Source organism: Zootoca vivipara, chromosome 17, assembly GCF_963506605.1.
Source record: "Zootoca vivipara chromosome 17, rZooViv1.1, whole genome shotgun sequence".
In the NCBI taxonomy this organism is placed as follows: Eukaryota; Metazoa; Chordata; class Lepidosauria; order Squamata; family Lacertidae; genus Zootoca; species Zootoca vivipara.
The window spans coordinates 31326155-31339011 of record NC_083292.1 but is presented as its reverse complement, the minus strand read 5'-3'; the positions used below and the strand labels follow the sequence as shown (position 1 = coordinate 31339011).

The window sequence follows — 12857 nt, the reverse complement described above, 5'->3', positions numbered from 1 at the left end:
TGTTCCACCTTAAGTTCCCGCCTGGGGGAGCCGGGAGGGCGGGACGGGGGCGGAGGATCCGAGTCTATTTCAGCTGCCGGCCGGCGAGGCTTTGTTCATAATCGGATCGAACCGGATTTCCTTGAAGAGCTAAGTGCCGGATCGTTCCAGGTAGATATTGGAGAGACTCCACCTGCCGGGCTCGCTCCCCATTTTCCCCGATTTTACACCCGCTTCTACGCACTAGATACTCATCTAAAGTTGGTATCCAGAAAGCGGATGAAGGCAGAAGAAAAGATCTGGGTTACAAGGGGGGGGGTGATGGTGGATAGGGTCCGGGGCGGGGGGGGGGGCGCAGCGCAACGCCTCGGTAAAAGGAGCTTTCTGTTCAAAATCCCCCCTCCCCTCTCCATAGGGTTGCCATTAGAGAGCGTGTGAATTTCACCCCTTATAATAGGGAGGGGAATGTATTTGGGGTTAATGGACCCAGGGATCTAATAGGGGTGGCATAGTGACTGCTGCTGCTAAGGGGTTTTTTTTGGGGGGGTGCCTAGTCTCTGGCATACATACGGGGATATTCTGAAAGTGGGCTTTGTAAGGGTGATTGGGGCGTTTACTAGTATCAAGGAAGAGAGGCAGTTTTTGGAGGGATGGAGGTTTAAAAATGGACTTTGCCCTAAATTTCTAAAATGAGAGGTTCTAGGGTTTGAGGCTGCTGAAAGGTTTTCTGTGCAGCTGTTCATTGTGGCTACCGGGAAGCTAGACAGGCTTTCGGTTTCCAAACCCAAGGAACAGGCACCAAGGATAGGTTCGGAGGCCAAGCCTTTGATGAACCCTCAGTTGGACGCATCCAGGAAGGGTAGCCCAGAAGCAAGCTGGTCTCTATGAAGTGTTGGGTCAAGAAGAGCCTTTTCCCCAGAAAGGCCTCGTGAACTAAGGGGGGGGGCTCCCTCTGCTCCCCCTCGATCGCTTCCAAACCGCCTGCTTCCTTTTCCCCAGGTGGCACCATGACCTCCCCTGGTGTAACCCCCAACACGGAGCTCGACATGAAAGATGTGGAGCTCAACGAGATGGAGACCGAGAAGCAGCCCATGAACGCCTCTTCCCCGCTGGCCAGCTCACCAGGAAGCCTGGGCGAGAAGAATGGGGTCGTGAAGGTGAAGGTGGCCGAGGAAGAGGAGGAGGAAAGCGCCATGGTGGCCAAGTTCACTGGCCTCTCCAAGGAAGAGCTGCTCAAGGTGGCCGGCACCCCCACGTGGGTGCGCACCCGCTGGGCGCTCCTCATCCTCTTCTGGCTGGGCTGGCTAGGCATGCTGGCGGGGGCCGTCGTCATCATCGTCCAGGCCCCCCGCTGCAAGGACCTGCCCAAGCAGGAGTGGTGGCAGAAAGGCGGCATCTACCGCATCCAGGACGTGGCAGGGTTCCAGGACTCTGCAGATGACAACGTGGGCGACCTGGCAGGTGGGTGCTACAAGGGGGGGACCATGGGGGGGTCTCTTCTCCCTACAAGTCCTAGCTTCTCCAGGTAGGGCTGGGAGAGACCTCTGGGAAGCTGCTGCCAGTCAGTGTAGACAGCACTAAGCTGGATAGACCCAGTGGTCTGACTCAATAGGAGCCAGCTTCCTATGCTCTTAAGGACATTCTATTTGAAGGGTTGTGGCTGAGCATCGGAACATCTCAGGTGGGTGAGATACCGTCATTTCTAGATTCCCAGCTTTCCAAAATAAAGAGCAAGTATCTAGCATTTGTAGAACCCGAGATGTGAGACAACAAGTACAGGCACTATTTTTATTTTTGTGTGTTCAGAAACACCTGCTTGGAAAATTTATTGCGGACTTGCAGGTCCAGACTTCCTAGTAGTAATGTGATGTAATTAATGGGCTCAAGGGGTAGGGGGACAACCCATCGTGAATATCTGCCCTCCAAGCTATTTCACAGGGTGTTGTTGCTCAGAAGTAACTGATCTGCTGTAAACAAAACTTGAGAAGGTTCCTGGAATATAACCCGGGACCTACGCTTGCCTGCCCTTAATGCGACCCGCCTATTCCTCTCTCTCCTCCACTGCAGTCAAAACAGACTATTTTTCAATGCAGAGTTGCTGGGTAAGGTCATTGCAGGCAAGTCCGCAATGAGGCTTCTATGGCTCTGAAAATCTCCTCCTGGGCAGTTCAGGATCTCCCCATTGGGCTTTTATTGCTGCGCTCAGCAGTCCTCTGGGTACATGTGATTAGCAGCTGCCTCTCCACCCCCCCTTCCCCTTTGCTGGCTGCCCATCGACAGACTGGTACCAGCCAGACTTCCCTGTGCCAAGCAGCCAGTTCTATCCGGCTTTGAAGCAACCACTGGCCTTTGTTTCATCAGTTCCTGACGTCAGCGGGACGCTGACTCAGCACGGAGGCGGCTGGCTGGGTAAACGATTCGCAGGGCTCCACTTCCTTCCTTTCCTCCACTGTCTCACCCTGACCCTACTTCCTCTGAGGAGATCAGGCAGATAGAGCCTCGTGGCTGGTTATGTGAACCTGTGTCCTTATTTGCTCAGCTCTAAGTGCTTTTGGGGGTTGGGGGGGCATTGAAGGGCTTATTTTTCTCCCTCACAACATCCCTTTGAGTTTGGAAGTTTGTTCCCAGGCTAGTTATTCATTAATAGGATTTATAATAAATAGAACAAATAAGCAAAACTGGGACTTCTTATTACATTTAGATTCTTCATTATTATTATTATTATTATTTATTTATTGATTATTACCAAAGTTTATATACTGCCCTTCATCTGCAGATCTCAGGGAAGTTCACAACATAAAATTACAATATAAAAATAAGAAGAAAAACAAACAAATTAAACAAAATAATGGTACCACTCTGCATCGATCAGACCACACCTGGAGTACTGTGTCCAGTTCTGGGCACCACAGTTTAAGGGGGATATTGACAAGCTGGAACATGTGCAGAGGAGGGCGACCATGATGATCAAGAAGGTCTGGAAACCAAGCCTTATGAGGAAGGGTTGAGGGAATTGGGTGTGTTTAGTCTGGTAAAGAAGAGACTGAGGAGATATGAGAGCCATTTTCAAGGCGCTCAGAGTAGCATGCATTGTTTCTCTGGTTTCTGTTTTTATCAACACAGCAAATCTGTGAGGTAGCTTAGGCAGAGACACTGTGACTGGCCCCTCAAGGTCACCCACTTGAGTCCCATTCCTGAGTGGGAATTTACCCTGTTCTCCCAGGGTCTCAATCTATCACTCTTTAGGTAGCATACATGTCTTTTCCTGTTCCTCAAGTTTACCCTCACAACTTCCCTGTGAGGTAGGTTAGACTGAGGGACTGCCTGGCTACCCACTAAACTCCATGCCACAGTAAAAATTTGAACCCGGGTCTCTCAGTAGTCCTCTATAATGCCTCTGACAGTCTTCCTCCTCAGCCCTGTTAAATTCCCTGGTCTCTTAAATCTTAACAACAGAAAGTTCCAAATTGACACTAAGGAGGACTTGGGAAACCATTGTATAAACTATTGGCTCATATAATTTTCAAGTTTATCTCTACAGCACTGAGGGCTGGAAGGCTCTGCTGGATTGATTTATTTACTCGTTATGTTTCCGTTGCACACGACTGCTGTGCTCTGTTGCAAACTGGGAAGCAAACTGAGAAACTGCACTTAAGTATGGCTTCCTTGCTCTGTGCAAAATGGGAACCGTGGCTAGTGTCTTCCAAGCAAGCTATGATTTGTGTAAGCCAATGTTTCCCAGTTTGGATGTAACAGGAAACTATGGTTCCTGGCTCGAGGCCCTGCTCACACAAAAGGAGGGGCAAAGTTCGTTCCAAGGAGCCACAGTGTGCGCGCATATTCTGGTTTGTAAAGTCAGGATTTGATCCTCCGAACTCGGCTAGTTAAGTCTGTGGCCATAGTTGGGCTGTTAACTCTGCTGTCTGAGTCCTCCATCATCTCTGGAGCTAGAATTGAGCAGGGGATCAACTGTCTTGCTGCACTGGCAGTCCAACCTTTATTGCCCCCCCCCCAATAACACCTTTGTTTTCTTCCTGTCGCTCCAGGTCTGAAGCAGCAAATGGATTATTTAAGTAAACTCAAAGTGAAAGGTTTGGTGATTGGGCCTCTCCACATCAATCCCGAAGACGACCAGGCCGGAACCAACCTCAAGGACATCGACAAAAGATTTGGGACGCTGGACGACTTCCGGGGAGTCCTGCAGGTGGCAAAGAAAAAAAGTAAGGGCCAAGCGTAACCACTGTGGCTACTGGCCATTGCTCTGCTTCTGAATACCAGTTTCTAGGAATCACAAGGGAGGAGAGGTGCTGTGTGCTCAAATTCTGCTTGGGGGCTTCCTGTTAAGGCACCTGTTTGGCCACTGTGAGAACAGGACGCTGGGCTTTGGCCTGATCCATCAGCCAGGATCCTGGTCTTATATCCCTTATATCCCTTGCTGCGGTGCCGGCAAGAGGTCCCTGCAGAAGTTGTAGGAGTCACCTTTCTGACTTGCAATGTTCCTTGCCTCTCTCTTTCAGGCTTGAAGGTGGTTTTGGATCTGACCCCCAACTATCGCAGCCAGTTGCCTTGGTTCAGCCAGGAGATCCGTCTTAACAGCGATTTGCAGGACAAAATGAAGGTGAGGGAGGAAAAGTACACAGTGGAGCATTGGGAAGATCTTAAGGTTGCCACCTCTTTTTGGGGTGGTGGTGGGGAGGAATTTCTTTACAGCTGTGCCTGGGTATCACAAGTGTGGAGAGTTGCTGCTTGCTTGCCCACCCCCAGGTCTAAGGTTCCCCCCCATCTGATATATAGAATAATAATAATACAGTACATATATATTATTCATTTGGCACCCATCTGGCTGGGTTGGTCCAGCCACTCTGGATAGCTTCCAACAAATTGATATACTGTAAAACTGCAGTAAAGGATCAAACACTAAACACCATAGAATTGTAGAGTTGGAAGGGACCCCAAGGGTCATCTAGTCCAACCCCCTGCAATGCAGGACTATGCAGGTGGCCCATATAGGGTTTGAACCTGCGACCTTGACATTATCAGCACCATGCTCTAACCAACAGAGCTAACTGGTTTGAGTCTAAATACCTTAGACTGAATTTAAAAACTAAACAGACTTGTAATTGGTCACATATACCCATCTCACAAGCAACGTGGGGCAGTGCACATAGCATTACTAGCCTTGCAACATTCCCGTAAGGTAGGCTGAAATAACAGCCTGCATGGTTGAGGGAGGGGTCTGGCCTCCTTAATGTGAAACATCACTCTTGTTCCTTAGAGCAGGTGGATCTGAATAAAACTAAATTCACCAACGACTAATTAGCAGGGACTGAGAAGGAGGAATCAACCAACACAACAGGATTTGGGATCTTTTTAGTGACCCTTGAGGACTAACTGCTTGTCTTGTCCTGTTTTCCCCCTTTCCATCCCTCAGGAAGCAATTACATTCTGGCTGGAGGAAGGTGTCTCTGGGATCCAGGTTGGAGGCGTGGAGCATTTAAATGTACGTGGTGAGCCCACCCCAACCAATATCCATTGATTTGTCCTTATCCCCACCCACCCTGGTTCAGGGCACGAGCATTTAAGGGACAAAGTCAATTCCCTTGTGAGCTGGTATTAAAGAGCGGTGGCCTCCTTTTGTCAGATATATGGAGGTTGTTATTTATTACAGGGGGAGGGACTTTTGGGTTGTACAGAGTGGAAGCTCAGTGGCAGGACATTTGCTTTGCATGCAGAAGGTCAGAGTAGTTATAAGGCCTTTCCCTGCATTCCTTCCTGTTTGGGGTAGTGGTTGTGGGGTGGAGCTTGAAGTTCCTGCTCTCAGCGTGCACCCATCTCACTTGCCCAACGTGTTATTTCCTCAGGACACCGAGATCCTTAGTGAGTGGAAGAACCTGACGGAACAATACAGTGTGGACGACCACACCAGGTAGGCACCACCCCCTAAGACGCACAGCTTCCTATTCCGATCCCCTTCTCCTCCTCCTTTAAGCTCACAAGCTGTGCTGCATAGTGGATAAGGATAGTGTAAGGATAGTGACTTACATAAGACAACAAAATCAAGTTGATAAATCTATGCCAAAGCAAACTATCCTTCTGCCATTTCCACCCCTTGCTTTGTTTTCTCTTAACTTTTTAAAATTCTGCTTTTTGCCTATAATGAGTGAGGGCAGGGTTACCAACTTGAATAAAATATTGGGGGGCCCAAGTAATACCTCCCCTGCATAATTGATCATGTGATGTGGTGCACGGACACCATTTGAATGGCAATACCCATCAACTTTGAGAGGGCTTGGCCCCCTCAAATATTTTACTGGGGCTGCCAAAGACCCCTCAGCCCCTAGGAGTTGGTTCCTATGAGTGAGGACTAAGATGCCATACAGGGCACCGGAAAAGCCCCAGTGGCTTCTGAGCTTCTACTGAAGACATGACAACCCCAGGCCTATTTGATCCATATTCCTTTTAAAAAACAAAAAGCAAAAAAACCCCAGCTTCTAAATATGGTGTAGTTGTTGGATTATGACCTGGAAGCAAAATCAAGGTTCAAATCCCCACTCAGCCATGAAGCTCACTGGGTGACCTTGGACCAGTCGCTGTCTCTCAGCCTAACCTACCTTGCAAGGTTGTTGTGCAGACAAAATCGGGAGACCTGAGTATGCTGCCTTGAGCTCCTTGGAGGAAAGGTGGGATACATCAAGCATCAAAATATAATAGAAATAAGAAAGCACAGTAAAATCAATTGTGCTATGCTTGACCCACTGCTTGTGTCACCTTGATGTCACTCAGCTGCCTCCCATGGTGGTCTTTCGTTTGAGCCATCTCTCAGCGGTGGCTGGTTCCCATTGGCTGGTGGGGCAGAAGCAGGGTGCCCAGCAGTAGGCGTAGCCAGAGCCAATCACAGGCACAGCCAACTAATTCTAGTTTTGCCCTTCCTGCTGGTTTCTACAAGGGCAACACTGAGACTTAAGGAGAAGGAAGCTGAGAGGCAGGGCCACCCCCATCCCGGACTGGTTGTAGGCAGGAAAGTAGGCAGGTGGGGGTTGGCTGAGGGCAGACTGAGATCGATGGGGCAAGTGCTCCACTTGCCCTAATGGACCAGCCTCCACTGATCTCCATCTCTCTCTCCTCCTCCTCCTCCTGCAGGGTACTGATTGCAGTGACACGCAGGCAGGATGCCGAGGGCATCTTCACCCTCCTCAACGAGACCACAGGCGTGGATCTGCTGAGCAGCCAGTACCTCCTGGGGTTGGTGAGAGACGGCCAAGATGACAGCACCCGAGGGGAAGCAGCCGCCAAGATGATACGCCAGTACATCCAAGAAGCTGGAGACAAGTGGCCCAGCTGGAGTGTGAGTGGCAGCCTTGGAACCAGACTCTGTGGTTGCGTCTGCATATGTGTGTGTGTTTGTGTGTGAAAGAGAGCAAGAGGAGTGGTTGGCCGCTGTTTGTAGCCTGTGTGTGGTTGGAAGCAGTCTTGTGCAGATGGTGAGGGCACACTTGCCCCAGCCCTCAAAGGGCTAAGCTGGCTGGGGCCCCCGCCAGGGAGTGGCTGCTTTTTTGTTTGAGTTTACAACTTTATTCTCACAAAACACCCACCCCTGGGCCTCAGACAAGCTCTACACAGGCCTGGATGAAGCATGTGTGTGTGTGTGTGTGTGTGAGAGAGAGAGAGAGAGAGAGAGAGAGAGAGAGAGAGAGAGAGAGAGAGAGAGAGAGAGAGAGAGATGTTTTTCAGTTGCCTCTCCTGCTTGCATTTGCCTCGTGGAATTTCAACGATTAGCCATGTATAGTTGAAATCACATGAGTTAAATGCGAGGGCGCCATGGGTGAATTGGAGGTGAGCAGGCAGAGGAAGGAGGGGCATTTGGCGGTATAGACCCACACAGCAGCTGCTGCTGCTGCTGCTCCGATAGCCCCATTCTAACCCAAGCTTGATTGGATGCTGACTGTCCGTCCTCCTCCTACAGGTGGGAAGACCCGACATTGGCCAGTTGGCCTCTCCAATGGGCGAGCCTCTCCTTCGCCTCTTCCACCTGCTGCTCTACACGCTGCCAGGGACGCCCTTCACGGACTACGGAGATGAGATCGGGCTGCGGGACTTGCCGGGACAGGTAGGGGTGCGGCGTCAGGGTCTGGGTGCTTTGCTGAAGGGTGGAGGGGCAGATAGGGTGGGGTAGTGTGTGTACGTCACAGGCAGGTTTGGTTCTCTGCGTCTCTGGGTAGGGCTGGCAATTTTCCCCCACCTGAAACCCCAGAGAGCTGCTGCGGGTCATTTTAGATAATACTGAACTCAATGGACCCAACAGTTGGACTCTGTATAAGGTAACACCCTGTAGTTCTAAGTAAGATGCAAGCACTAGACTGTGCAAGGAACTTGCACGTCCTTTGCTTCAGGCAGCAAGGTCTGTTTGGTCTGTTGTTGTTGTTTTGCAAAGGGTGCGTGGGGAGCAGGAAGGGTCAGTGAGGATGAGGAGATACAGCAGCGGAGGCAAGTTTTCGGTTCATATATCTGGTGGTTTCAGGAAGCTAGATGGGCCAATGGTCTGATTCTATACAAGGCAGCCCAGTGGAAAGTCACCTGCCTTTTCATCAGCCGTAGGCATGTAAATGTGGGTACACTATTTTTGAAGACTGGAGAGAAACCAGAGGAAAGTGCTTGTTGTGGGGAGAGCATGGGGAGCATTGAAAGGTGCCGGGAGCTTCAATGCCCCCCCCCTGATGTGCAGGAGAGGCATTGGCCCCTGCTGCTGGATAACCCAGTTCTTGCCAAAGGATTGTAGTTTTCACTTTATGAAAACAAAAATCTTGGCAGCACAACAAATGCATTATAAAGGGGCCTGCTGTTTCCGGAGTTCCCATGGCTCCTAGCAGGAGGTGCACAAACAACAGCCAGCTGCTCTGTGGGCGGATGCTCAAGTAGCAATATCTGTTTGTTGGACCATTTTAAGGCTTGTTCTGGGTGCAGGGAGCAGATCCTGAGTCTGTAACATGCTGGAGCTGGTGAAATACCTGCAAGGGCAGGGATGAGGAACTGTGGTCCTTCAGATGTTGCTGAACACCCAGCTCTCATCATACCTGCCAAGTTGCTGTCCGAGAAATAAGGGACCGGGCTGAAAGTAGCAGACCGGAAGTAGCGCTGCCGCCATTTTGGAACTGGGTGGAGCATGCTCAGAAGTGACTTTTGATGCTGCTTTGCCCAGTTCCAAAATGTCCGCCGCACCAGAAGTCACACTGCAGCCATTTTGGAACTGGGCAGAGCAGCATCAAAAGCCGCTTCTGAGCATGCTCCGCCCAGTTCCAAAATGGCCACCGCGCCAGGATAAACCGGGGAAAAACAAAAACAAAATCCATTTTTTCAGCTAAGAACAGCTCGAAAAATGGGGATTTCCCGGAGAATACGGGAGACTTGGCAGCTATGGCTCTCATCAGCCCCAACCAGCAGGGCTGATGGTCGGGGAGGGTGTGAGTTACAGTCCAGCATGTGGAAGGCCACAGATTCCACACTGCTGTTCTAGACACATGTCTCACCGATCAGGGATCACACATTAAATGCACTTACAGAAAGCTAAATCAGGGCTGGGGGTCCTGTGCCCCTTCAGAAATTGCTGGTCAGCTAGTCTGATGGTCAGGGATCTTGGGAGTTGTAATCTGTGGGGCACGGATTCCCCCTCTCTGTCTTAGGGGATCAGATCTGGCTCAGTGGTGGTCTCCCCTCAGCATAAGAAGAACCCCTCTTGATCATGCCAAAATCCCATCTGGTCTAGCATTCTCTTATCATAGCAGTCCAACCAGAGGCCCTTATGGAAAGCTCTCAAGCAGTACCTGAATGCAGCCGTAACTCTCTCCTCAGGTTTGATTCCGAGTAACTAGGATTCAGAGGCATAATGCCTTTGACAGTGGATGGAGAACATAGCCATCATATTTGACCCCACATGTAGAAATGCAAACACTCACGTTTTTATAATGTGCCAAGCCTTCAAGGGGCAGCATGGAATCTGAGCAAACTAAATGGACAAAAATGTTACTTATATTTGCACTGTGGTTTTTTGGACTTGGAAATTCAGATTTCTTCCTGCAAAACACTGGCGGTGGTGGTGGTTTTTAAGGTGCTGCAAAGGGTCGTGTGTGATGGGTCTTGTCTTGTTCTGATTCCCCCCCCCCAGTTGCAGCCATGCTAATAGTAAGTTCTTTCCTCCCTCCAGCCTGCAGTCTCCAGTGTCATTCGTATGCAGTGGGATAATTCAGCAAACTTTGGCTTCTCGAAAGCAAATCAGCAGCAGGTTAACACAGAAGCCGGCAATGTCACTGTACAGGTGAGTTGCAGGAGTGATGGGATAAATGTGGGTGGCTCTTGCCAGTAATTTGCAAATTATATGGGGACACATGCCAGCAATTCACAAATAAATATATCCCCCAAATACTGCACTTAATGCCAACCAAAACTCCATCTAGCCTAGTATCCTGCTTCTAACTGTAGTCAGCCAGATGCTCCCATGAAGCTCACCAGCAGGACATGAAGGCAACAGCCCTCTCTTGTCATAGGAACATCAGAAAGACTGCCTTGTACCGAGTCAGGTCATTGGTCCATCTGGCTTTGTATTGCCCACACTGACTGGCAGCAGCTCTCCAGGTTTTGAGGCATGCGGCATTCCCAGCCCTCCTGCAGGGGCTGGGGATAGAACCTGGATGCAAGACAGTCTCCTCTGTTCCCAAGCATTCTTCTCCAGACAAAGTCCAGCCAGATAACTCAGGAGCCAAGCCCAGTGTTGTATAGACCACTGGGGCCAGTTAGGTCATTTTTAGACTCTGGCCTTAATGGTCCAGCATGGAAGGCCTCTGGTGATGATGTCTGCCCATGCCTTCAGTTACCTTAAAACTGGGGAAATCTGGCCCTGCTATGTTTGGGGCTCCCTCTTGCTCATTCTGCTGAATTGGGGCCCTTTGCAGGCACCATCGAGCAGGAGAGCTTTCCCTTGCTGCTTGCCCCCAGTGTCTGGTAGGCAGAGGTTTAGGCTGCACACACACATTTTAAAGCGCATTCACCTCCCTCCCTCCAATAATCCTGGGAACTGTAGTTTAACACACACAGAGCTACAATTCCCAGCAGTACCCCTAGCAAACTGCAGTTCCCAGGGTTTCTGTTTGCTTGTACTTTAAGTTTATGGTGTGTATGCAGCCTTGATCGCTAAGCAGTTTTTTAACACTGGTAACACTAGAAGTGGTTAATGAATAACTTTCCCCATGTCTCTCTCCTCTCTTTCTTCCCCTACCCCCTTCTACACAATCCCTGCAGTCACAGAACAGCGACCCGGCCTCAGTCTTGTCGTTCTTCAAGCACCTGAGCGAGCTGCGGGGGAAGGAGCGCTCCCTCCTTCACGGCGAATACACAGAGGCCGAAACCAGCAACCCGAGTGTCTTTGCCTACCTGCGGGTCTGGGACCAGAACAAGCGCTACCTAGTGGTCCTCAACTTTGCTCCCAGGGAGCAGACCATCTCCATAGTGACGAACCCTCCCCTCCCAGACCAAGTCACAGTGGAGCTCAGCACGCAGCCCACGGAGGAGAAGAAACAGCTGAGTGTACGGGAACTCAGGCTGGCTCCCTCGGAAGGGCTCCTGCTCAGTTTCCCGTATGTGGCCTAGTTTGACTTGCGTCTCCCCCAACCTGACAAGGAGGAGCAAAAGAGCAGGGTCTGTGCAACAACTGTCCTTGGAAAGAAGCAGCATCTGAATTCTTGAAAGGGCGCAGTTTTCACAGCATTCTGATCTTCCTCTCTCCTGTATCACCTGAATTTTTTAAACATCTGTCTCTTCTCTCCCTCTGCTCCCCTAATTCCTTCACTCCTTGTACATTCCTTGACCTGCCAGTATCTGGAAAAAAGAAACTTTTATAGTAGGAGGGGGGAATATGTGGACCCTCAGGAGGTTGTTGAACTCCGACTCCCATGATCCTTAGCCAGGGGGTCCAGTTGTTGGGTAGGATGGGAGTTGTAGTTCAATAACATCTGGAGGGCTGGGGGGTCCCTCACCCGTGGTGTAGAGCTTAATGTCCCCACCACCACCGGATACACAAACATGTCATGTGTGTGAACAGAGGATCTGTCCATGGATCCAGTTTTGATTATCATTTCCACATGGTGTGTGTGCTTGTCATTTGGCTGGGCAACTTTCTTCCTTGAGAACTGACAAGTAAAGTTATATGTTTTTGTCCAAACTACATGCCCCAGCTCCTTCTAAGCCTCTGAACTTAAAACTTTGTGGAATGAATATTACTGCAGGCGCATAGTGTCTGTACAAGCCTGTCCTGTTTGTGTGCCTGTCCTGTTTGCCAAAACTATTGTGAACTGGTATGGAATGAGTTTAATAAATTTCTCTCTGCTGACTCTTGTGGTTTCTGTTCAGATTGGTAGCGTTTATGCATGTGCACACAGCCTCTTTCAATTCCCCTGGTAAATCCCAACTCATTCAACAGCACAGTCGTCAGTGGCAAGGGTAGAAGTAGTGCAACTGGCCTGGATTTACCCCCTCAGCAGCTTGGGACCAGGTTACTTACGGGTACCTGTGCTCCTCAGATGGGCCACCACTGAGAATAAAGGATACTTAGATTGTACTAGAAAACAGCCATCTGGAATCAATTATCAGCCGAAATTAGTCAGGCACCTAAGTGTCTTGATGGCTAGTTGCCAATTGAATGTTTTGGTTTAAGAAGTCTTTCCTTGAGGAGTGACCCAGCCATTTATGGAATATTACTTTTATATCTTAAGATTTTTTTAAAAAAGAGTTTGTAGGAATGGTATTCATTGTTCGTTGTGCTTTGATGGCCTCAAGCTGATACACAGTTTTATACATTTGTTAAAGAATACCTGTTAAACAGGGAGCATAAT

At 49.8% G+C, this 12857-nt stretch overlaps 1 protein-coding gene across 1 annotated transcript; it reads left to right on the top strand.

Moving 5' to 3' along the window:
- The first annotated feature begins 14 nt into the window (after window positions 1-14).
- SLC3A2 (solute carrier family 3 member 2) lies at window positions 15-12355 on the top strand. The gene is made up of 10 exons (XM_035099334.2): window positions 15-150; window positions 979-1440; window positions 4026-4199; window positions 4497-4597; window positions 5411-5479; window positions 5841-5905; window positions 7120-7324; window positions 7943-8086; window positions 10178-10288; window positions 11269-12355. Exons 2-10 carry the CDS (start codon window positions 987-989, stop codon window positions 11614-11616), a joined length of 1671 nt encoding a protein of 556 aa, XP_034955225.1. The 5' UTR covers window positions 15-150; window positions 979-986; the 3' UTR covers window positions 11617-12355.
- Window positions 12356-12857: the final 502 nt, after the last annotated feature.

Excerpts from the sequence above, each read along its gene's own strand:
- SLC3A2 (XM_035099334.2), top strand. The coding sequence starts at position 987 with ATGACCTCCCCTGGTGTAACCCCCAACACGGAGCTCGACATGAAAGAT. Across the intron at positions 7,325-7,942 it reads ACAAGTGGCCCAGCTGGAGT|GTGGGAAGACCCGACATTGG; the intron begins GTGAGTGGCAGC and ends CTCCTCCTACAG. Across the intron at positions 10,289-11,268 it reads CCGGCAATGTCACTGTACAG|TCACAGAACAGCGACCCGGC; the intron begins GTGAGTTGCAGG and ends CAATCCCTGCAG.